Source organism: Lepidochelys olivacea (assembly GCF_965140295.1).
Source record: "Lepidochelys olivacea isolate rLepOli2 genome assembly, chromosome: 1".
Lineage (NCBI taxonomy): Eukaryota > Metazoa > Chordata > Testudines > Cheloniidae > Lepidochelys > Lepidochelys olivacea.
In genome coordinates, this window is record NC_140411.1 from 334744411 (window position 1) to 334768800 (window position 24390).

Sequence of the window (24390 nt, forward strand, 5' to 3'; positions counted from 1 at the left end):
GATCACGTCCCTCGATCTGCTCGCTATGCCCCTACTTATACATCCCAAAATGCCATTGGACTTCTTGGCAACAAGGGCACACTGCTGACTCATATCCAGCTTCTCGTCCACTGTCACCCCTAGGTCCTTTTCCGCAGAACTGCTGCCTAGCCATTCGGCCCCTAGTCTGTAGCTGTGCATTGGATTCTTCCGTCCTAAGTGCAGGACCCTGCACTTATCCTTATTGAACCTCATCAGATTTCTTTTGGCCCAATCCTCCAATTTGTCTAGGTACTTCTGTATCCTATCCCTCCCCTCCAGCGTATCTACCACTCCTCCCAGTTTAGTATCATCCGCAAATTTGCTGAGAGTGCAATCTACACCATCCTCCAGATCATTTATGAAGATATTGAACAAAACCGGCCCCAGGACCGACCCCCTGGGGCACTCCACTTGACACCGGCTGCCAACTAGACATGGAGCCATTGATCACTACCCGTTGAGCCCGACAATCTAGCCAGCTTTCTACCCACCTTATAGTGCATTCATCCAGCCCATACTTCCTTAACTTGCTGACAAGAATACTGTGGGAGACCGTGTCAAAAGCTTTGCTAAAGTCAAGAAACAATACATCCACTGCTTTCCCTTCATCCACAGAACCAGTAATCTCATCATAAAAGGCGATTAGATTAGTCAGGCATGACCTTCCCTTGGTGAATCCATGCTGGCTGTTCCTGATCACTTTCCTCTCATGCAAGTGCTTCAGGATTGATTCTTTGAGGACCTGCTCCATGATTTTTCTGGGGACTGAAGTGAGGCTGACTGGCCTGTAGTTCCCAGGATCCTCCTTCTTCCCTTTTTTAAAGATTGGCACTACATTAGCCTTTTTCCAGTCATCCGGGACTTCCCCCGTTCGCCATTACATTCTAATGTAAGGGGACTGTTGCCCCCTTACTAACATTCAGTGGGGGTGTTTTAGTTGCTAGCGCCCAATACTAAAAAGGGGAAGGGTCGATGGGGAATCAGGACCCTGAGACTGACAGCCCCCAGGAACAATGGGGAGAGGCCAATGCTCCGGGTCAGCCTGAATGACAGGGCAGGCAGGCTAATCAGGGAGTCAGGAGGCCAGGGATGTCCCATTCTCCGTGTAAGCTGGAATTACCTGGGTCAGTCAGAGTGGGGCCGAGCTAAGGGGAAAGCAGGGTCCTAGCTGAGCTGGGGAGCAGAGCTGTGCCAGTTCCAGAGGGACCAGAAAAGCAGCCCAGAGAGAGCAGACCCTGTCCTGGGAGCAGAGCTGCAGCCCCAAAGCCAGAGGCACAGCCCAGAGAGAGCAGACTTGCCCTGGGAGCAGAGCTGCAGCAACCAGAGCCAGAGGGACCAGAGAAGCAGCCCACGAAGCAGGTCAGTGCTGGGAGCAGCGTCACAGAAGCAGCCTGCAGAGCAGACCTGTCCTGGGAGCAGAGCTGTAGCAACCAGAGCCAGAGGGGCCAGAGAAGCAGCCCAGGGAGCTGGAGGCAGGGCAGCAGCCGTGCTGAGGCAGAGTGGAGCTGGAGCTGGGCCTGGAGCAGTCCGGAGCCGGGTGTCGCGAGCAGCTGGGGAGAGCGAGGGGGGACCCTGGGCAGCGGGCCCAGCACAGGGAGACGCCTCAGCCAGGAGGCTCTGCGGGCCAGACACGGAGGGGGATTGGTAACCCCGACAGGGCAGGGGCAACGCTGGGAAGAAGGGCCCTGCCACCTAGAGCCTGAGAGCGTGTGGCCACCACCATAGCAAGTGTCCAACCCACAGCATCCCTGCAGCACAGCCAGGGCCGGAGAAGGAGGCCTGGGACCTACAAGGAACAGACTGTGAACTGCCCTGACATTCCAGAGACGCTGTTTGTGATGTTCCCTGCCACAGAGCGGGTTGATGTGTTTCCCATTTTTTCTTATTCTTTTTAAAATTAATTGTTGATTAAATAACTTGCATTTGCTTTAACTTGTATGTAATGGTCAGTGGGTCAGAGAAGTGCCCAGGGCAGAGAGAGTACCCCAGAGTGGGGACACCCTAGCCCCTGTCCTAGGTGACCACAGCAGGGTTGGGGGTCGAGCCCCCCAGGAATAGTGGGCCCAGCCTTGTTGGGTTATGAGGACTCTGTCAGACAGAAGGGGAGTCCTCAAGGGCAGGGAGGCCACTGGGTAAAGGAAGTGAGAGCGAGAACTCAGATCCTTTCGCTAGCCCACTTCACCAGGGTAGTGCAGAAGCCAGGAAAGTTCCCCACAATAGCGGGACTGTTCCCCCACTTACACTAAGCTGTGCTGAATGGTAAAGAACCACCATGTAATTTACAAAATCTTGCTGCATATTGGACCAAATCCTGAGATCTTCCCTCAGTTTTTATTCAGTTATTTCTCAGGCAAAACTTTGACTTGTGAACTCAGTGGGATTTTGCCTGAGAAAGTACTGAGTACAGACTTGAAATTTTGGCCCATGGTGCAATATAGCCCTTTTAACTAAGGCCATGTCGACTCTAGCACTTATATTGGCAAATAATTTGCCACTCAGGGATATAAAAATCCCACCCCCCTGAGCAACATAAGTTTTGCTGGCATAAGCATTCGTGTGCACAGACTCTCTCCCGCCACTTGTTAACCTGACTCCTGCAGAAGAAAAACATAATATAAATTACATGCATGCTAATTTGCTATTGGGTTTGCTGTTTGGCAAAATGAGCCCCCAATGTACAATTTTTTCTGACAAGGAAGAAAGTCAATTATTTTCCCCACACAATTTGGTTCATTTAAACATGGTACCCTTTGCTAGCCAAATAACTGTCATAGTATTGTTCTTCTACACAGAGAAAAATTGACAAAAATGCCAGTCCTTTCTCTAAAGATGACTTATATTAAACCTACTTCTAATTGCCTGCCCAGCCATCACCCAGCTGGACTTCTAGTAAGTAGCAAAATAAGAACTTTTAGGAAGAGCAAAAAAGCCCAACATGCCAGTCATTGTTCTGTTTTGCTTATCTTAATCTCCTGGCTTTTTCACTAGACTTCTCAATCCATACCACCTCTAGGAAAATTATTTATGCATCTTCCAAACTTTGTATAATACTAATACCTAACTATTGTACATGGCTTTTCAACTGTACATTTCAAAGCACCTTACAAAGGTGATCAGTATCATTATCCCAACTTTACAGATAGGGGAACTGAGGCACAGAGTGGGATTAAAATGATTTGCCAAAGGTCACACAACTGGCCATCAGCAGAGCTATGAACAGAGCCCAGTTCCAGTCCAGGGCTCTATCTACTAGACCACATTTTACCCATGCAGCTTTAGAGAAGAGGAAGACAAGTTCTTTGAAACAGGGACAGTCCTTTTGTTCTGTGCTTGTACAGCCCCTAGCACAATGGGGTCCCGGTCCATGAATGGGGCTGCTAGGTGCTACTACATACAAATAATCAATAACAGTTCTTTTCAGAAGTGGCCACTGATTTGGGGCATCTCAGTTTTTGCATGTCCAGTCTGAGCCCTCAGGCTTGATTTTCCCCACTTTGAACTTCATTTGGGTGATCCATGTTCCAGGGAGAGCTGATGGTAGAAGAACATGAGGCAAAACAAGAAAATCTTGGATGGATGATGTGGTATCCTAGGTGGATGAAGAGGACTATTCCTTCACAATGAGATTAGCAGAGGATCATACAGAATGGGCTACCATGGCTGCAAATCTCCAGGAATGGAGATGCCACATAAAAAGAACTTCCTAAAGTCAGCTTGACCTCCCTTCTTGTGGATCTCTTAACGTTTGCAGTAAAATAAATTGTCTCCAGCAGATCATACAACTGTATTTTTTGAAGGCTAAGGAAATTTCCACAGAAAAACCTTAGCTGAAGTGCCATTAAGGTGACAAGAGTGCATGGGTGAGTTGAGTGCATATTACCTGTCAAGAAAATTAGAGTTTAAAAACACAGGAGCTCAGGAAAGGCAGAATTGGCACTGCACATGTCAAATGAGGCACCCAAGCTACCGCGACTACCTTATCCATCCACAGACAAACACTAAAGGCAACTGTTCTTAAATCATTATAAAGGGCTCAATCCTGGAAGGTTCACCCAGTAGTAATAGGTGTTCAGCACCTCAAAGTAAAGAGCTCTGTGATCTCATGTGACAGCCAGTTCTTTAAATATCATTTGACTGTGCTAGCATGTCTGCATACATACATTTCAGACCCCCAGCACATGCTCTTAGAGCACTTCCATGAATTATACTTAGTAACTGGAGACATGAATGGATGAGACAAATTAAACAAATGCTGCATGCTGTACATTTTTGATAGTCTCTGTATAAGGAAGGGAAGATGGCATGCTGCCGCATCTTGGGGTAGTTATGATAGTTTGAGTGTTTATCTGAGAAGTGCAACCTTACCTCAGTGTTTCCTGGATTTCTAATTTTCCCTAATGTTCTTGACAAGCTTTATGTACTCATATCACTCATATGTGCCTAAAATTTTAACTTCACTTTCTTCTCTGTGGGAATCTGCATTCTACCCTCCTGCTTTATTTTTCCAATGTCTTCTCCCATCCAGTCTGTAAGATACCAGGCATAAACCTTCCAGGGTAAAGGGTATATTCTCTTCTCAAAAAATCCCCACACACTATGACACACACTCAATAGAGTATCATGTTCTAAAAGAGGAAAGTACACAGGCTATTAAGCTGCTGAATGTCAGTGGAACTTATTTTTTAAAACACTTTTTAGGGCATTCAGAATAAAGAGCTATTTAGAGGGGCAATCACAGACATGGAATAAAAGCCTATAAAATATTTCTAGGTAAACACATACATGCATAAACATGTTGCTTGTTTACCCAGAAAGGTGACATCGAGATATAGGTATATAGTCCCCCGGCCCCTCCAGTTCAGCCCTCAATTACACCTATGCAATTTAATTTAACTCACTGAGGTTGCATGGGCATAAATGAGGGCTGTCTTTGTCCTAGTGTCCTTAACAATTCAGGACTAGTTTTAGGACTGGGAATCTATTTTTCTTTTACTTGTGCCTAAGGATTTCACAGTAAGTATTGATCTGTGATCTGTTGCACAAGAACCCCACTCACTGGCTATTCCTCAACTGCTATTCACCAGTGCTAAAAATACAGTGTCATGCTAATGGAGTGTTAAAAACAGCTACATTTGGGGTTCTCCCCACTAGCCTTTAGTGAATCTTGAAAAAAAACCCTACAGTTATTCCAGATTGGCCTGATTTTCATAAGTGCCGAGCAGTGAGCACAACTCAGCCTGACTGCCACAGGAATTGTGGACCCTCAGCTTATTTAATCAAATAAGCTTCATGCTCATTCATTTACAAATAAATTTAGAAGCCCAGTAAACAGCTAGATACATTTCATATGCTCTAGTTCAAACAGGAATCAACTCAAAAAAAGATCTATGGCCTGTATTATACAGGGGATCAGACTAGATGGTCACAGTAGTCCCTTATGGCTTGGCATCTATGATGCAGGACAATCATATTTTCTTGATGGACAACACAGTTTGAAGACTTAGCTACGTGGACTTGTAATCAGATTTGTTTTCTGTTCTATTCTATTCTATATAGTTCTTATGCTGCCCTATCACTATAGTATATAAGCACTTTCTAGCAGTGCATTAAGTAATATAACAAACATCTACTTACGTTCATTAAGTGACCTAGCCCCACCTTCCCTCACCACTTGCAATGGTGAATCCCACAGGATGATCCCGGCCACGTAAATCTGTATTCCTTTCCATTCCCCTCATGTTTACTTGCTTTTCATTTTGCTCAGAAGGGGAAGAGGTCCATGAGCTGGGATCATCATTGTTTAGGGGTAAACCCTTCCCCTCACCTGTGTGTGTCTTTGTGCATGATCAGGGAGAGCTTGTGTGCTGGTCTCTGGGGAAGGGTAGGATCATCTCCGGTCCGCAGGGTATTGGGCCCATGGAAGCAGGGGCACCCCACATACACTCCAGATGGAGGCAGCTGTCCCTATGTGAAGGGTGAACTCAAAGCCAGCACTAGGCATCAGCAGACTCAGCAATTGCTTAGGGCTTCGAGCAGCTCAAGTGGGCCCCCATTCACTTTTTTAGTATGGGGAGGGAGAAAAATATTCCTGCTTAGGGCCCCCAATAGGCTAGCACCAGCTCTAGGTGAAGCATCGGGAACAAGTTATATCCCATTCCCTTATCTTCATGGCCACCACCCCAGCTAAACCTGGACTGTACCTGTGTTCCATGCACTCGTTATCTGCCTGGTAATAATTCCTTATGTTCACTGCACGTCTGCATTTTAATCTATGGTTTTGTTGTCAGAATGGACTTGAAGCTGAAATAACCCAAAATATATACACTAGGAAGAAAGTCCAGCAATGTAGGCTTGATATATGAAAATTGTGTTAAATCCACCCCCATCTCCCTGAATAAATGCCCAGTAAATTTGCTCTGCTTAGGGTATTAGATCTGATTTTTATGGCGGGAGAGGGAAAGGAGCGAGAAACTAACCCCTCAAACTATAAGTAGGGTTCAAAGCACCTCTGAAGCCTCTTTGCAGCCATGTCCAGCCCAGTCCCTCCTGCATGTGGTTTCTTGAACAGTAGCTCTGCAGAAGTCACGATCCAGAGGCCTACCCTCTGCCCAGAACTAATTAGCATATTCAGTGCAGACTCCTCCCTGTACCGCTGCTCTGCCTGCACACAAAGGGGCATCAGGGAGAGTGTCCTGCAGCACAGACAGCCTTGCAACTAACAGGTGCTTTTTGCCCTGCAGGGACAGAACTGGAAAGATGACAGCTTGACATCATACATTTGGGAAAGGAGCATTGCCTCTGGCACTGTAATTCAGTCCCACATGATGATATGCTGCAGCCATGGGCTACCCCATACTTGGGTGTAGCCAGACGTGCAGAGCTATTGAGATTTCCTGCCATGCTGAGCCTTCACCCTGCATGAGAAAGGGTCTTGTGACCAGGAGGAGGAAGACAATGTGTGTGTGTCGCTCTTGCAATGTTTGCAGCAGCTACTGTCAGCGCCCTTATTGTCTCATGCAGCCACCTCTTCCCTCTTTTATTCCAGCTGTAACCACTCCACTTTAAACACCAGAAGGGAAAATGCGACCATGCTAAAATGAACTCTCTTGCTGGCTGTGGCCAAGGACCCATAAGAGACAGGTAGACTTTGAGTGAAAACAAGCAGTGTGTTTCTGGATCATTAAATGCTCCTACATTATCATTCTCTGATCACTGCCATCATTGCTTTGGCATCTGAGCTGCACAACGATGCCAATTCCTTCCAAATGTATTGAAAACTATTAATGAATCTTTGGAGACAAAACCCTTCGGCAATTTATTCAGGCCTAGCAGTAAAAGGCCAGTAGCATTTACATTTGGCAAATGTGTGGAGGACATTTTGTACTATAAACCTTCCTGCAGTACAGAGAAGAGCTGAGAGCTCTAGGGGACGGTGAGTGATGCAGAAAAAGAGGGGCAGTTAGGAAAGATCCATTCAGTTTTCCCACAGAGCAGTCGCACTTGGATCTTAGTAGCCTCTCACAGGACTGAAAACTAATTGATCGTTAGGGGTCCAGTCTTTCATTCCATCAGCCAATAGCAAGCTGGGCCAGTTTTAGTAAGGCATGCAACAACTCCCATGTATGTTTTAGGCAGTCCAAAATGGCATCCTCTGTGCAGGAGTAGCTTGCACATATGGCGGGTACAGGATCACGCTCTGTGGAGGATGCCACTGCCACAGGAATTGTGGACCGTTGGCTTAATTCATCAAAAAAAGCTTCATGCTCAGTCATTTACAAATAAATTTAGAAGCCCAGTAAATGGCTAGATACATTCCATATGCTCTAGTTCAAACAGGAATCAACTCAGAAAAGATCTATGGCCTGTGTTATACAGGGGACCAGACTAGATGGTCCCAATAGTCCCTTATGGCTTGGAATCTATGATGCAGGATAGTCATATTTTCTTGATGGACAACACAATTTGAAGACTTAGCTGCATGGACTTGTAATAAGATTTGCATTCTATTCCATTCCATATAGTTCTCATGCTGCCCTATCACTGTAGTATCTGAGCACTTTTTTGAAGGCCAGACGGAACCATCCTGGGAGCTGGATCCCAGTCCACAGCCCTCCAGTTGGACAGCACATAACCGATCAGGCACAGAGTCCATGAAGTTCATGCCTTGCATACAGAGATGGCATGCCCCTGCCTTTAGCACCTCACTCTCCTGGCGAAATCTGTGGGAAACTTTTGTGCATCGAGACAGCCTAAGGCATAGGCTCGACAGGCCCTCAACTCTGGAAGTAATGTGAGTGTTGTATTTTCTGCTTTCATTTTAAAAAAGACTCTGTGCTAGGTATGCAGCATCACTTCAGACTGTTTGAAATGGATTTAAACGATCTGAGACTATTAATATTTAACATTTATAGCCTCTATTTATTAGCTTCAACTGAGTCACTGCTCCGTTGTGCTAGGCACTGTACAAATGTACAATAACTGAACATCTCTGCCCCAAATAGCTTACAAATTTAGCTGATTGCATCATCTGACTGGCTGAATATTCTGACACCTCTGCTTTTTTTTGTTTTTAAATGAGGAGATGCCATGTTATATAGAGGATCATCCAATTATCTTGCTGCTGCGCCACCTCTGGTGTGGTGGGGCTGGTGGGCTTTCTAAGATATGTATTAATTAATTATTACACTTTTAAATGACCTGGAACTGTATAAAAGATTTCTAAGGTCTCCTCTGCCTCTGGTATTATAAAAACAGCTTCATTCACTGTTTGGATGATAACTAGAACTGGTCACCAGTTTGTTGGTACTGGTTGGTCAAACGATTTATTTTTATAATAGCAAATACAAGCAGGGCAATGTGCCTTCTGGGAGAGACCACCCAAGATCATAAAACCCCAGCAGAAAACTCTGCATGTTTAAATTTGCAGCATATCTACCAGTTTTCCTCCTCAGAAGAGCAGGGCGAGGCAAGGCTGGCATGCAAAGGAGGCCCAAAATTCCATTCACCTCAAAGATATGTGAGGAATGAAATATGCAAATCCCAAGCCTTCAACTGTTTTCCTGCCTACCTCCTCCCGGACAGCAGCGGTCCTGCCTTTGACTAACCACCATCCTCCTCCATTTGCAACCTACCTGATGTGCAAGAGAGACAGAAGTCACCGGGAGTGGGAGGGAGGGGAATATCTTCTGCTCCAAGCAGCAATAAGTAAATTTCCACTGTGAAGCCCACCATTTAACAAGTCAGCAGGCTCCCTGCCTCCATGCCATCCTGTCCTAAACACTGTGGAGTGGCAGTGCCCCAGACATCTCTGGGGGTAGGAGGGAATCTAATCAAGAGTCACTCCTCTCCCCTTTTCTCTGTTTGGGAACTTAGCCTTTCTACCACATTATGCTCTGTTTCCCAGTAGATGTAACTCAGGGACAGCAATCCTTCATAGGGCTGGATTCTCAAGGGGGCTCAGGAGCCAGCTGCTCCCAGCGTAACACCGATGGACAGATGTTCAAAGGGCATGAAGCGTTCACCTAACATACTGAACTGTTCTGAAAATCTGGTCGCAGTTTTGGTGGCTAGGTCTCTGTGTGACACATCTACAGACAATAGCTTCTCCCAGAGGGGAAGGGCCCCATGTCAGGAAGTGACTGGGGGGGAACTTTAGGGTGTGTTCTTTCAACCTGAGGGAGAAAGTGAAGCTCTCATGTACCAGTAGACACCATCAGCACCAGGAGATGTACCTCTGAATTCTCTTCCAGTAATACATTCTTATGTCGCTCTGTTGTTTACTGCGCTCATGCCTGTATCACCATTCTGGGGACTCTGTCTGCTTGTGCTAACCCACCAATAAGGGGCCATGAGACCTTGTACAATACGCACAAATATTTTTAAATACTGATTCCCATAGGCAAGTTGTACCATTCTTAATGGTGATTTCTCTTGTGACTGGCAAGTGCACACTATTTGGCACATTATCACAGTGGCTGAAGGGGAGCCTGAGAAAAATAACCCTATACACTGAGAGTATCAGAAGGTGAAGAGGAATTAAATATACAGGGCTTGATTTTCCATCACTTCTCATCCTGCATGGTGATTTACATTTGTGCAGAGTGGATGTGAAATGCTGCCATTGGTGTGAGCCAGTGGAGGACTCAGGTTAGGCAGCAGTTTACACTCTGTAAATAACAGCACACAACAGTGGTGAGAGAATCAGGTCCTCTTCAAAACAAAACCATGAGGTAACTAGTTTCATGCGGCTATAATTCCACCTGTTCTTCAGAAAGAGAACAGCTTGGATCTCAGCATTATTCATTTCCCTGCAGGGCAAGAAATCCCGAGGAGGATTACAAGTAACTCCAATTGACTTCAGGAGCCCAGGGCTGTACAAAGGGTATGAACTGTCTTTTTAAACTCTACAGTCTGGGATAGTGGGAGAGCTAGTATTTTAAATTAATTAGTGGGTGCGATATCTGTTTTGTAGAAATTAATGCCAAGGGAGTACATAGAGAGAAAACTGCTTGAATGCCTTGTGAGAGAGCAAAGGGAGGGAAAGAGCTGCTTGAAGGAGACTTGAACTTACTAAATGACTCAACCAGAAATACCTGGACCAGGGAGGGAACTTCGAGCAGCTGGTTCCTTATAAAAGCCCTGAAGCAGTTCTCGAAGCGGGAGCTGATTCTGGGACGTCTGTAAGAGAGTCAGCTCTGAGCAAGGCAGAGGCAAGCCAAACCCCAGAATGGGGCACCTTCTAAGAACTGATAAAAGGACCCTGTGAACACCAGGCTCTGAGGTAAAAGCTGTGCCCTGGGATGGACTTTGGGGACTTTGAGTGATTGGATAAGCAAATGTGTAGGAGTCTGTTTAAAAGAGCCTGGAAGAGGGAGGATAAAAATCAGGGCACTACAGAGGCACCCCAGCCAGAAGGGGGCACATGAGAGTGCCCCTCTTGTTTACATGCCTGAAAGACAGGGGGAGGATGTGAGAAAATAATTGAGATTTTCAGCAAAAAATGCTGGGAAAGCAATATATAGAAATGCAACGAAACATGATGCTACTTCCCATTAAATGCTGGAGGGAAACCAGTGGTTGGCAACAAGTAATTACTTCCAGACAGAAGTGGATTTTGACATATGCTATTTGAATTTTCAATAGTAGTTAAAAGAAAGTCTGATTGTTCTGCAAGAAAACCACAAAAGGCTAAATTACACACCACTGGCAGAATATAAATAGCATGTATCTCCACAGAAAAACACTTACTTCCTAATCAATACACTCTCTTATTAAAAAAACGTACAATTCTGAAAAACAACAAACAGACCTAGCACCTATTAGCTCTTGATATAGAAGGTGTTTTACACTCTGACATAGAAGAATTGTACTGCAGCACTGGTCCTGATTCACCCGCTGTAGCCCGTGTAATAGGATACAAAATAACACATATCCACTCTCAGCCGATCTCTTTCACTCTCTATACACACACACACACACACATTATGAAGGGATGACGAGGGAGAAAAGTTTCTGTAGAATATAACAGAAAGCAATAACTTTCCTATAGGTTTTTTAACAATCTGATATAATTTAAACTCTACAGAAAGGGCAGAATTCTTCATAAACTTCTGCAAGTTTTGAATTTTTACATAAGCCTATTCAATTTCTTTAGATCTTTAGTGGCTTCATCCCTATTAAATTCTATATGAGATTGTCATATGAAGAGGACAGACATATAGAGAGTGACAGACATACAGCCTCCTGATATATCTCACTAATACAGCCAACTTGCCTATGTGTTTTCAGTATCAAATTGTTTACAGTAATTTGTCTATTTTTAACAAAGACTCATGACCACTTCTGTAGGTCACTGTTTTCTGTTATCACTAAAAACATGTAAGATGAGCAGTACATTTCCTGCCACACAGGACTGAGCAACCATCATTAGCATTGCAAACCATGTGCATGCTACTTAATAAGCATTCTAATAAAACCAGGTGTACATTTTGTTTGGGTTTTATTATTTTTACCTGATACAGTGTGATCCTTTGGGTCTCTCAGTAGTTTGAGTCTTGCATGCGGGAAAATGTACTGAAGAGGCTTCCCATTTATCTGAGGAACATAAAACATGCATGTCATAAAAAAATGTAAAGCATGTCCATTTTAATAACTTAAAAAAAGCCAGTCATACAAACAACGCTCCTACGAAACATATATCTGGTTGGGGGATATTTGACAATCATATCTCATCCTTGTTCAATCATTCCCCAGAGTTTTAACCCACAAATTGGGACATTTGTTAACAGGCACATGAGTGTTTGTGCATTACTTCCATATTACTAGAGTAATTTTAAGGCCAGCTTTAGTTTTTGTTTAATTTCCTAGGGACTTGAAATTGTCTACTTTGTTCTATCGCATCCACTAATGGAAGCCATAAAGCAGCGTGACCGTTGATCCTTTGACCATGGGATTTGTGTAATGCATAAGGAGAGAGTTAGAATGCAAACAGGCCTAAGATGAAGGTGTGGATATATGTATAAAGCTCCATGAAGTATTGCTTTGGTCTCACCAAAAATACACATTCTGAATGAATCTCTCCCCATCTTAGGCATTGCTAACATACCCCTCACCATAGCACAATAAACAAAGCACAAGTTATATACTCAGATAGGGGCTCTTACTCTTTTTCAATCTCATCTATAAGCACATATTTTATTTCCTCTCTTGCCTGAACCTCAGACTTCTTTTTTAATTCCATTCGTTAATCCTTTAAGGTTGGTGTTTTCAAAGAAAGATGCCCAACTCCCATTGACTGTCAAGATTTAAAGTTCCTTTGAAAATCCCAGCCTAAAACTTTTAGGAATATCATTTATATGAAGATGTGTGACAGCCGCCATTTTGGCAGACAGCATGGATCTCTGGAGCTGAAAGCATGAGTCTCTACAACTTGTGCTACAGTGCTATACAGCCCCTCTGGACAAGGCATTGGGAGGGACATGAAACATACGCTGACCAGAGGGTTACAGATGCTTTCTGTCTGTCCCTGCAGAAAGGGCCTATGTGGAAAGACTGATGCACAACTATGCCTATGAAACTTTCACCCCAATTTGTCCCCCACTTTCATCTTTCAGTGTTAGAACAGAATCCACAATCTCCCTGCCTTTTATTTTCTATGATCACCAATTGCACATGTGGAGTTTAAGACACTTCCTTGTGAGCTTAGGTATAAAAGATAGAGTTAGGAAACTATTTTGCAGCTGTCTCTCAAAATGACAAATCTGTTTGCAATGAATTTCCTGCCGGGCTCACATATTCTTCTGTTAGACAAGACTTTTAAAAAGAAGATGATCATATCACAATGGGTCAGCATACAAGCAGTAATGCAGTTTTCAGTAGTTTATTTAATAACAATAAACTATTGGTGCCTTCTCCACGGGACCTCACTGCCTCTGATTTAATTTGCTGGTCAAGTCACAACAATCCTCTTTTGTCTTGCTTCAGTTAGTGATTATGATCAAACTGAAATTATGTGCAATGGGAGTTCATCTTGATTTCTTTTGAAGATTTCTGAGGTAAATTGCTATTCTATTTTCATATTTACTCATTTATTATATCCATCTACAGCGGTCACCCTTCAGAAGTGTCTACTGCCTTGAGGATATTATTGGTTCTGTTAGTATACCTCATATTAAGTATAAAGAATCTCTCTCAAATTAGTAGAATCATTTAAACTAGAAGACATTTTAAATGTGAGCCTTGTTCGTACAAATTGGAAAGGGCAAGTTTTATAGCCTACACAAATGAGTACTAGAAAGGTCCTTGATTGAAGTAGCATGTAGAGGCTTCAACAGCCATTGTATTAGATACTTTACCAACGCAGTCCCTGCCCCAAAGAGTTTATAATATAAATACACAACACACACAAGGTGGGAGGCGAAACAGAGAGGTGATGTTACATGCCTAAATTCACACAGGTCAGTAGCAGAGGTAAGAAGGAAAACTAGATCATACCTCCTATCCTAGTTTAGACTATGCTAGCTCTACAGAATTGAACTACTGTCCCCATTGAAGTCAGTAACCAAATTACCTGTGATTTCAGTGGGTACAGTCTTGCACAAGTTACTTTATCCTGTTTTGCCTCATGAAATCAGCTGTGAAACTGCAGTTTTAAATAAAAGCTAATTAAGGGGTATCCCATGAGTTTAACAATGCACATGAGCACTACAGAACAAGTCAAAACTGACTGCAGGGACTGTATGCAGAATCTACTTACTTAAATTGTCTACTGTTGTTCAAAGTAGTATGGGATTTTAATGAACACAAGTGATCCGAATCTTGGTTCTAATTAACATTATTAGCAAAATATAGCAAGTAACATTATTATTAAAATAATCTATTTGAAATCTTACAGAAGTTGGTTAACTGCAATTATATTGTCTGAATGCTACACTGAATCATTTTTATAGGTATATATCTACTGGAGTATTAAAAAAAATTAAGGTAAAATAATTGTCAAAGAAGTTCTATAAGCACATTGGGCCAGATCTTTAGATGGGATAAATCAACATAGCTCCATTTTTATCAACAGAAGTGAGCTGTAGCTCACGAAAGCTCATGCTCAAATAAATTGGTTAGTCTCTAAGGTGCCACAAGTACTCCTTTTCTTTTTGCGAATACAGACTAACACAGCTGTTACTCTGAAACAGAGTTATGTCAATTTATCACAGGTGAAGTTCTGGCCTATAAATTGCAAATTCCAATGTATTATTTTTTATCTTCATTTTTTGGATATATAATAATCCCAAAAATATACACCACCGTATTTCATGTTTCACTGACTGGCATATCAGAGAAAATAGATCGGCACTCGCTTTAGTCTGTTGTTCTCTCATTACTTCCATTTCCAGACTTTTATGATCAGTGTAAAGCTTGGTAATAAATACGCTTATGAATAAAAGTATCAGAGTTTATTGGCATCCACGTCTTCATAGTCTCCTTTATTGTTGGTGGGAAAGAGTGCTTAAACTGAAGATTATATTAGGCTGTTAGCTGCAGAACAGTGTGTCAGAGCTGAGAGGAAAGAGGCAGAAAAATGAATGGCAAAAGATGCTGCTGAAAATAAGTAATGCTAGTGGGAATGGTTATGTCATCTCTGATCATTGGGGGTGTTTTTACATCAATCAGTCATTCATGTGCATTTCTATAAAGTATATTCATCTATTACAAACAGACAATGTAGAACGCAAGCATGGTAAGATTGCCATTTGTTCACACATTCTGTTCCTGGTAATTCATTTAGGGTGAACTCCATTCCACCTGCATAAAGCCTGAATATTGGGGCTTCAGATCTGATTTGCCTCTCAGTTACTCTGGCATAAACAAGGCATGACTCCATATGCCAGTGTAAATCTGGCCAATGTGAGAGGAGAAGCTGGATGTTTATACGAACGGAGTGCATGTGTGGAGAAAATCTGCACCCTCCAAACCTAGAACTAGGTCACAGGGCTGAACCTGCAGCCCCCCTGTGCCAGCCAGATGGGGTATTGGTACCAATGGATCAACACAACAGCTACAAAGACCCTTTTCACAGCATTCAAGGAGGTGCAGTCCACTCCACTCAAAATCCTCCCAGTTCACAGCTGACACTGCAGTGGCCTCCACAGTTTAATTTCACCCTTACAGTGTGCACTTCAATGCACAACCCTCATATTTTAAGCAGACATTGAACTCGGGTCACATTTTTCAGCAGATTACTCAGCAGGCCCCCATGGTTTGTAACCCAGTGAGTTAAATACAAAACTAAGTGAGAGTGATGTGTTCCCTCCAGACCCCGTGGCACTGGTCACACATTTCATGTTATTAGTCAGCTGAAGTCTCTCTGAAGAGTGAATCATCTTTATGTTGTTAAACAGCTGGGAATGGTGGATAAATTTGCTGGGGCTCTTTTGAATTGTGACATGGGAAATCATTTTAGTTATGACCTCTTTTTTTTCCACAGTGACATATTATGCCCAGGCACTTCTCTGTATGAAAATTAGGTTTAGTGGGAGACACAAGAATCCTGAGATTCTATAGTGCAGAGGACAGGACAGTCAACTGGAGTTTCTCTCCTTAGTGCTGCATATCCAGTAATTCTGCCCTGGGGGCCTCATCTAAAGTCTTTGAGAGTCTTTCCATTGAAATCAATGGGCTTTAGATCAGTCCTGTAAAGCTTCGGTGAGCTCACTTTTTAATGACATCACACCTCTTCCCTAACCTGAAAGTTAGGGCCAGATCCTGCTGCCATGATTCCCAAAGCCTGACAGTGACACATAAGCCAATGGTCTTCTTTGATGCAGTGCAGAGGTAGGAGCTCACAGTAGGAATGCTGCCATTGCAACAGTCTTTGAAAGGGCACAAGTGCCATTCTCTGCAGAGCCATCTCCATTGGATAATGCAGAATGGGACCAGGATCATGGCCCCTATTTTGCTCCATCCACTTCAGGAAGGTCAACAGCTCTAAGCTTGCATAGTCTTTGTGCTCAGTGAGTATAATTGTGATTAGTTCTGTTGACCCCCTCCTCTATTAAGAACCATTGCCTTCAACAGAAGTTCTGTCTGAGTCACGTGTACAGGATCAGGCCAACGGCAAACTAAAGGTCACATCAGCTTCATCTCACCGGTCAGATGTGGGAGAAGTAGCTCAGGCAGCATGCCATTTCTAGAACACCTCTTACACCTAAGTAGAACACTAGAACATTCGGGAATGGAGATTGTTCGTAACTCTGAAGTGTTCGTATCTCTGAACAAAACATTATGGTTGTTCTTTCAAAAGTTTACAACTGAACATTGACTTAGTATAACCTTTAAACTTTTCTATGCAGAAGGAGAATGAGTCTTGTAGCCATCTTACTTTAAATGAAACAAGCACAAAAACAGTTTCTTTACCTTGTCAAATATTTTTTTAAACTTTGTCTTTATTTTTTTTGGTAGTTTATGTTTAACACAGTTCTGTATTTTATTTGCTTTTTTTTTTTTTGTCTCCGCTGTGCCTGATTGTGTACTTCCGGTTCCAAATGAGGTGTGTGTTTGACCGATCATTCGTAATTCTGGTGTTGTAACCCTGAGGTTTTACTGTACCTTAGGGTTTTGTCTAACCCTGCAAAAACATCTGTCTGGGACTTTAACAGGTAAGTTAACTCTGGCCCTATCTACATTATTTTACTCTCTTTTCCCCCTCTGTGATGTGAAACCTCTGAGTGGGGATTCAGGGGCTTTATATGGCAGAAGCCACAATATCAAGAGACTACAGAAGACCAGTCATAGGTTCTCCATGCAAACAGCCATGTGCCTCCTTTGACTTCAATAGATTTCAGAAAAGGCCTTAAACTGCTATTGTCACTTTACGAGGACCTGCCTGATGTGAAAGTTTTACAAAGGCAGAATTGGAAAGAACTCCAAGAATACAAGCTCACAAAGTCTCCTGTCCCATTCATGAGAGCAGCCCAGGTAAGGGTAAAAATATCACTAAGTAGTCATCAGTGAGGAAATGTCAACATGTTATTATTCTCCATCCTTTCAGCATATACAATAGAGCTGGGTGATGGAAAAGATCAGTAATTGTTTGCCAAATAACGTAAAGGAAATATCTTGACCTGTAATGAAGTGGTTGGTGATGATTCATCTAATGGTGGGTTGATGATGAGATTTTAAAATTTATTGTGGTAAATTTGTCATCAGATTTCCAGGCAATTTTAAAAGAAAGAAATTCAAGGGCAATTTACCTCCAAAAAGGTGACATTTCTTGAGTCTAAATTAAGCAGTAGCTATCACTGTGGAACAAGCATTGCCTATTTTGTGTGTCTCATGGAGCCTGCTATCACCAATATCATAATCCCTTCACACTTGAGGGCCCATGTCAGAGCCACCATTCTTTCAGGTGAAGAAGGCTGGACATCTCTGAGCCCAGCAATTCTGCTCCAAAAGCATTTGATCCAACAGTCATTTAAATCAAGATGTTTATTTCATTGTCTTCTAAGGGAGCTGGAGTAGCCCATGGAGCAACATACAACAGATATTCCCCAGGGGGCTGAACTAATGGCCTTTGAAGTGCTGGTATCACATGGGAAGTGGGAGGTCAACATTTGAAATGTCTTTTGCATGGTACTACAGAGCACTGCCTCCCTTCTAATGTGACTTTGAGTGCTTAGATAACTGATTTCTCATTACTTTCTCAGATGCATTTAACATATTTATCATTTTAAGGGGTTTCAATAAATAGATGTACTAGAAATGGGGGATCAGCTCAAACAAAATAATTTACCTGAAACATCACTCTAACCTTTAACTGAACTCCAACACCTCAGCCATTCTGCATTTTACATACAACTAAGCACAAAATGTTGGGGTCTAAATTAGCTGTTACCAATCAAAGAAATCTTGGAGTAATCATGTATGGCTCTCTGGAAACATCTGCTCAATATTCACCACTATCAGGAACCATTAGAAAAGGGATAGACAAAAAATATCACAATGCCACTGTATAAATCCATGGCATGCCACACTTTGAATACTGCATGCCGTTCAGGTGGCCCCATCTCAAAAAACTATATTAGAATCGGAAAAGGTACAGAGAAGGGCAACAAAAATGATTAGGGACATGGAACAGCTTCCACATAAGAAGAGATTAAACACTGGGACTGGCCAGTTTAGAAAAGAGACGACTAAGGGGAGATATGACGGAGGTCTATAAAATCATGAAGGATGAGGAGTAAGTGAATAAGGAAATGTTATTTACCCTTCATGTAACACAAGAACCAGGGTTCACATAATGAAATTAAGAGGCAGCAGCTTAAAAATAAACATAATGAAGCACTTCTTCACACAACGCACAATCTACTTGTGGAACTTGTTGACAGGGGGATGTTGTGAAGGCCCAAACTATAACTTCATTCAAAAAAAAAAGAGAGAGAATTTCATAGAGGATAGGTCCAACAATGGCTATTAATCAAGACAGTCAGGGATGCAATCCTATGCTCTGTGTGTCCCTAAACCTCTGACTGCCGGAAGGTGGGACTGGATGAGAGGTGATGGATCACTTGACACTTGCTCTGTTCTGTTCCTTCCCTCTGAAACATCTTGTACTGGCCACTGTTGGAAGACAGGATACTGGGCTAAAAGGACCATTGGTCTGATACAGTATGGCCATGCTTATGTTTTTATTCCAGCATGAGTGAAATGCCAAAATGCAGTGAGGAAAACCATCCTCATCTTTCTGACCTGACCAGAAAGTATATGAGGAGAAAAGCCTATCCCCAAGTGATTATCACGGCAATTTTGGAGACTGGAACTTTTTATTACCGTTTGACTATCACTGATATATTAGGAGTGGGGCGGGTGGAATGTGTTTGCACATGTTTATGTTTTTATGTGTGTGCAAAATGAAAATCTGACTGCATCATTCTTTTCCTGTATCAGCCTTCGTAGCTGTGGAAAGACTTGCTGACAGAAACCATGATGGCACAAACTTTTGCTGTTGTTTCATTGTTGTTTTGGGCTTCATTTTGGGTTTACAAAGACCAGATCTGGAATGGGAAAGTTCTATTCTCAAATTCTCCATCCTTTACCTACTTTTCTTGCCTTAACCCATCCTTTTTCGTCTTCTCCAGTCATTATTCTGTGGCTTTTTACAGGCTGCCTACTCTTTTACTCCCCTCTCTCTCCTCCCTGCCCCCACACTCTTTAGCTGGTCCTCCCTCTCCCAGAGTACAAAGTAACCTCCCCCTTCAAATTGCTTCTTCAAAACTCATTGCATTTGCCTTGCTGTGCACCCATAAGCAACGCTGGTGCTATTAGTGCCAGCTTTGGCAACCTAATAATTAAAACAGAGAGAGAGAGAGAGAGAGAGAGAGAACTAACAACAAATACAGGAAACAATAGGACTTTCTCCAGGACAACAGTTCTTTCCATTGCTGTGGCTGTATTCCCTTCCCATATTTTCCTATTGTTTCTACCTCCTCCTTTTCCTATCTTCTCAACCTTCATGATCTGTTCTCTTGCCTATGTGCTTTTCTAAATTATCTATGTGCTAAACTCCATGATGTATCCAAAGCCCATTGAAGTTAATGGGAGGATTTCTTTTGAATTCAACAGGCTTTGGATCAGGAATTAACCTGCTATCATCACTTTAAGAGCAGCTGCCTGCTAGGGGCTTGTCTTCTTACACCTAGCACACTTTTTGGAGCTATATAAATAATGCATGATAAACAATAGTAAGAGGAGCTTGGACCTTGTGTTTGGCTGAAGTTTCTAGTCCACTGGCAGAGACTCAGCAGGCTGCTGCTGCAGAGAGTGGGACTGGAGGGATCAATGAGAGAAATCAAGGTGATGCTGTCGGTCAAATACTCAGTGGATTTAAATAGTACATTTGCCATCGTCAGGTAAGCAGCCCAGATTTCTGTACTGGGAGACACTAGCTGTTATGATCCTAAGCTGCACTGTAATTTCATTATGTTTAAGAATGTTAAGTAACACCAGGAATGTTGCTGTGGAAACTGATGTACTGTAATATTACTAGAATAGTATCAGATTAATCCACTGTGCCATATCATAACAAATCCATGGCAACTGATGACTTTTAGGATGACACTAGACTGCACAAAATTCCTGCTCCAAAAGCACCGGGCCGTGCTAAAGGGGAATCTCTGTTAGCTGTTAGTTATGTGATTCCATGTAGTAAAAGTCACACATAGACACAAAGCAGGACACTTACAGTATTTTAGTATGGTAGGTGGGATTGTAAAATATTTGCATTTTTTTTAAGATAGAAAGAAGAGAATGAGGATTTGTACTGGATGAGTGAAGCCAGAAGTTTCTCACTCATTGACTTGGGTACAAGCAGGCTACCACAGCTTTTGCAAACATCCATACTGCCAGTTTGAGATCAGTGCGAAATCTTTAAAGGGCCTGATTTTCAGAGGGTGGGTGTTCAGCTCTTTGTGAAAATCAGACTCTTAAAAATGTCAAGTTAGGCAGCTGAAGTCACTAGCCATTTTTTGAAAATCTTGGCCTGAATTTAAATTGATAAAAGAGAGAAATGGTAACCAAATGTAACCAAAGCAAACAAATAATCTACCTAGCACTTATTGTAAAAAAGAGAGTTCCACAAACATTCACACCAATTTAAAACTGAATTCTCTTCAGCTGTGGTTGCACTTTTCTTCCTTTTCTCTTCCCATGAATATTTGTCCAATGAGATTCTATTTGTGTGACTGCTTGCAGAAGGCATCTGGGACCGAAGATCTCTGAGAAACACTTCACCTGCTACAGGATGCAGAGTTGTAGAGGCAACAGGTGATCCCCTCCTGCATCAGTACTGAAACAATGTCCCAGCAGGGGATAATGGGTAAAGGAGATTGAAACAGGAGGAGGAGGTCTCTCCACACACCAGCCTAGATGGAGAGAGGGTCAGGGGTGATGGAACCAGGGGCCAGGTGTGAGGGGGGAAGGACTAGTGTCCATGCAATACATATATTGTGGGGGCTCTGCCCCCAAGTAAACTTGCACATGCTCAGGGTGGGCAGTGGGGTGGCAGAGGTGAGAGTGGGACCCAGAGGAGCTGGAGTGCACTGTGGGGGTAGGGATGTGGCTGGGGAGCAGGATCCCCAAATGGCTGGAATAGACTGGAGGGGAGGAGATAGGAACCCCTGGCTCCTTTTTTCCCAGACTGGAGCCAGCGGCTTCCCTACCAGCCAAGTCTCAGTGCCTCCACTCACGCCCCACATCCTATCCCTCTGCTCCCCACATTTGCAGGGAGCTTTCACTCCCTCTGTAGAGAGCTGTGGGAGTGCTTTCCTCCTGTAAATCAGTGAGAGGAGGGGGTACTCTCCTTGTGCTTTAGCTCCCTATTGCATCATAGAATCATAGAAGTATAGCACTGGAAGGGACCTCAATTGGTCACCTAGTCCAGTCCTGTGCATTTAAGGCAGGATGATGTAATAACTAGACCATTTATGACAGGTGTTTGTCTAATCTGTTCTTAAAAATCTCCAATGATGGAGATTCCACAACCTCCCTAGGCAATTTGTTACGGTTCTTAACTAGCCTGACAGGAAGTTTTTCCTAATGTCCAACCTAAACCACCCTTTATTTAAGACCATTGCTTCTTGTCCTATCCTCAGAGATTAAGTAGGACAAAGGTTTCACACTCCCCTTGTAACAGCCTTTTATGTACTTGAAAACTGTTATGTCCCCCCTCTGTCTTCTCTTCTTCAGACTAAACAAACCCAATTTTTTCAATCTTCCCTCACAGATCCTGTGTTCTAGACCTTTCATCATTTTTGTGGCTCTCCTCTGGATTGTCTCCACATTTATCCACATCTTTCCTAAAATGTGGCACCCAGAACTGGATCCAGTACTCAAACTGAGGACTTATCAGTGCAGAGTAGAGTGGAAGAATTACTACTCATTTCTTGCTTACAACACTCTCGCATACAACCCAGAATGATGTTTGCTTTTGTGTGTGTGTGTGGCAACAGTGTCACACTGTTGACTCATATTTAGCTTGTGATCCACTATAACTTCAAGATTCCTTTTTGCAGTACTCCTTCCTAGGCAGTCATTTTCATTTTTCTATGTATGAAAGTGATTGATCCTTCCTAAGTGGGCTACTTTGCATTTGTCCTTATTGAATTTTATCCTGTTTACTTCAGACCATTTCTCCAGGTTGCCCAGATCATTTTGAATTTTAATCCTATCCTCCAAAGCACTTGCAACCCCTCCCAGTTTGGTATCACCCGCAAAGTTTAAAAGTGTACTTTCTATGCCATTATCTAGATCATTGATGAAGATGTTGAACAGAACCAGATCCAGGACCAATCCCTGCAGAATCTGACTTGATAATTATCCTTCCTTTAATCTCTGGTTAAGGGACAGCATGTTGATGAAGGTGCCTTGTAGAGCTGGTCAGAATTTTGGGGGGAAGAAGAGGTACATAGCTCTACAGAAAATTATGACAGAAACTAAAATCTCATTTTCATCTAAATTTTTAGCAGAAAATTTCAATTTTCCATTATAAACTGAAAACACAAATATTTTTCAGAGTAGCAGCCATGTTAGTCTGTATTCGTAAAAAGAAAAGGAGTACTTGTGGCACCTTAGAGACTAACAAATTTATTTGAGCATAAGCTTTCGTGAGCTACAGCTCAAAAGTGAGCTGTAGCTCACGAAAGCTTATGCTCAAATAAATTTGTTAGTCTCTAAGGTGCCACAAGTACTCCTTTTCTTTTTACGAATATTTTTGGCCATTTTTTTTTCTTTTTACTTTTTTTTAAAGGCATTTTCCACCAAAAAATTCCAAAATAAAATTTTGACAATTTTTGGACCAGCTCTAGTATCCTGTATCTTATATGAGATGAAAAACCAAGGATAAGATTATGGAGGGGGTGGTATGATGAGATTGCTTACAATGGGATATGGCCCATCCACAACTCCTATTAGCTAATATTTCCAACAACTGGAGATGGGACACTAGATCGGAGGACTTAGAGTTATTTCAGATAATTGTTTCCCAAGTGTCTGGCTGTGGCTCTCACCCACCTGCTCAGGGTCTAACTGATCACCATTTTGGAGATTGGGACAGAATTTTCCCCCAGGTCAGACTGGCAGAGACCCTGGGTTTTTTTCATCCTCCTCAGCAGTGTAGAGAGTGGATCACTTGCTGGTTTGAACTACAGTAAACAGTGGATTCTCTGTAATTAAAGTCTTTTAAATCAAGATTTGAAAACTTCAGTAACTCAGCCAGAGGTTATGGGTCTATTACAGGAGTCGGTGGGTGAGATTCTGTGGCCTGTGATGTGCAGGAGGTCAGACTAGATGATCATAGAATCATAGAATCATAAAATATCAGGGTTGGAAGGGACCCCAGAAGGTCATCTAGTCCAACCCCCTGCTCGAAGCAGGACCAATTCCCAGTTAAATCATCCCAGCCAGAGCTTTGTCAAGCCTGACCTTAAAAACCTCTAAGGAAGGAGATTCTACCACCTCCCTAGGTAACGCATTCCAGTATTTCACCACCCTCTTAGTGAAAAAGTTTTTCCTAATATCCAATCTAAACCTCCCCCACTGCAACTTGAGACCATTACTCCTCATTCTGTCATCTGCTACCATTGAGAACAGTCTAGAGCCATCCTCTTTGGAACCCCCTTTCAGGTAGTTGAAAGCAGCTATCAAATCCCCCCTCATTCTTCTCTTCTGCAGGCTAAACAATCCCAGCTCCCTCAGCCTCTCCTCATAACTCATGTGTTCCAGTCCCCTAATCATTTTTGTTGCCCTTCGCTGGACTCTCTCCAATTTATGCACATCCTTCTTGAAGTGTGGGGCCCAAAACTCGACACAGTACTCCAGATGAGG

At 42.9% G+C, this 24390-nt stretch overlaps 1 protein-coding gene across 1 annotated transcript in view; it reads right to left on the reverse strand.

Annotated features, from left to right (window-relative positions):
• PCLO (piccolo presynaptic cytomatrix protein) overlaps positions 1–24390 on the reverse strand; it is a gene marked incomplete at its 5' end in the record, with an annotated part of 521208 nt that overhangs the window by 155200 nt on the left and 341618 nt on the right. The window contains one exon of the mRNA XM_084610084.1: positions 12033–12114. Coding sequence (XP_084466210.1) covers positions 12033–12114 — 82 coding nt within the window. The remainder of the gene's footprint in view (positions 1–12032; positions 12115–24390) is intronic.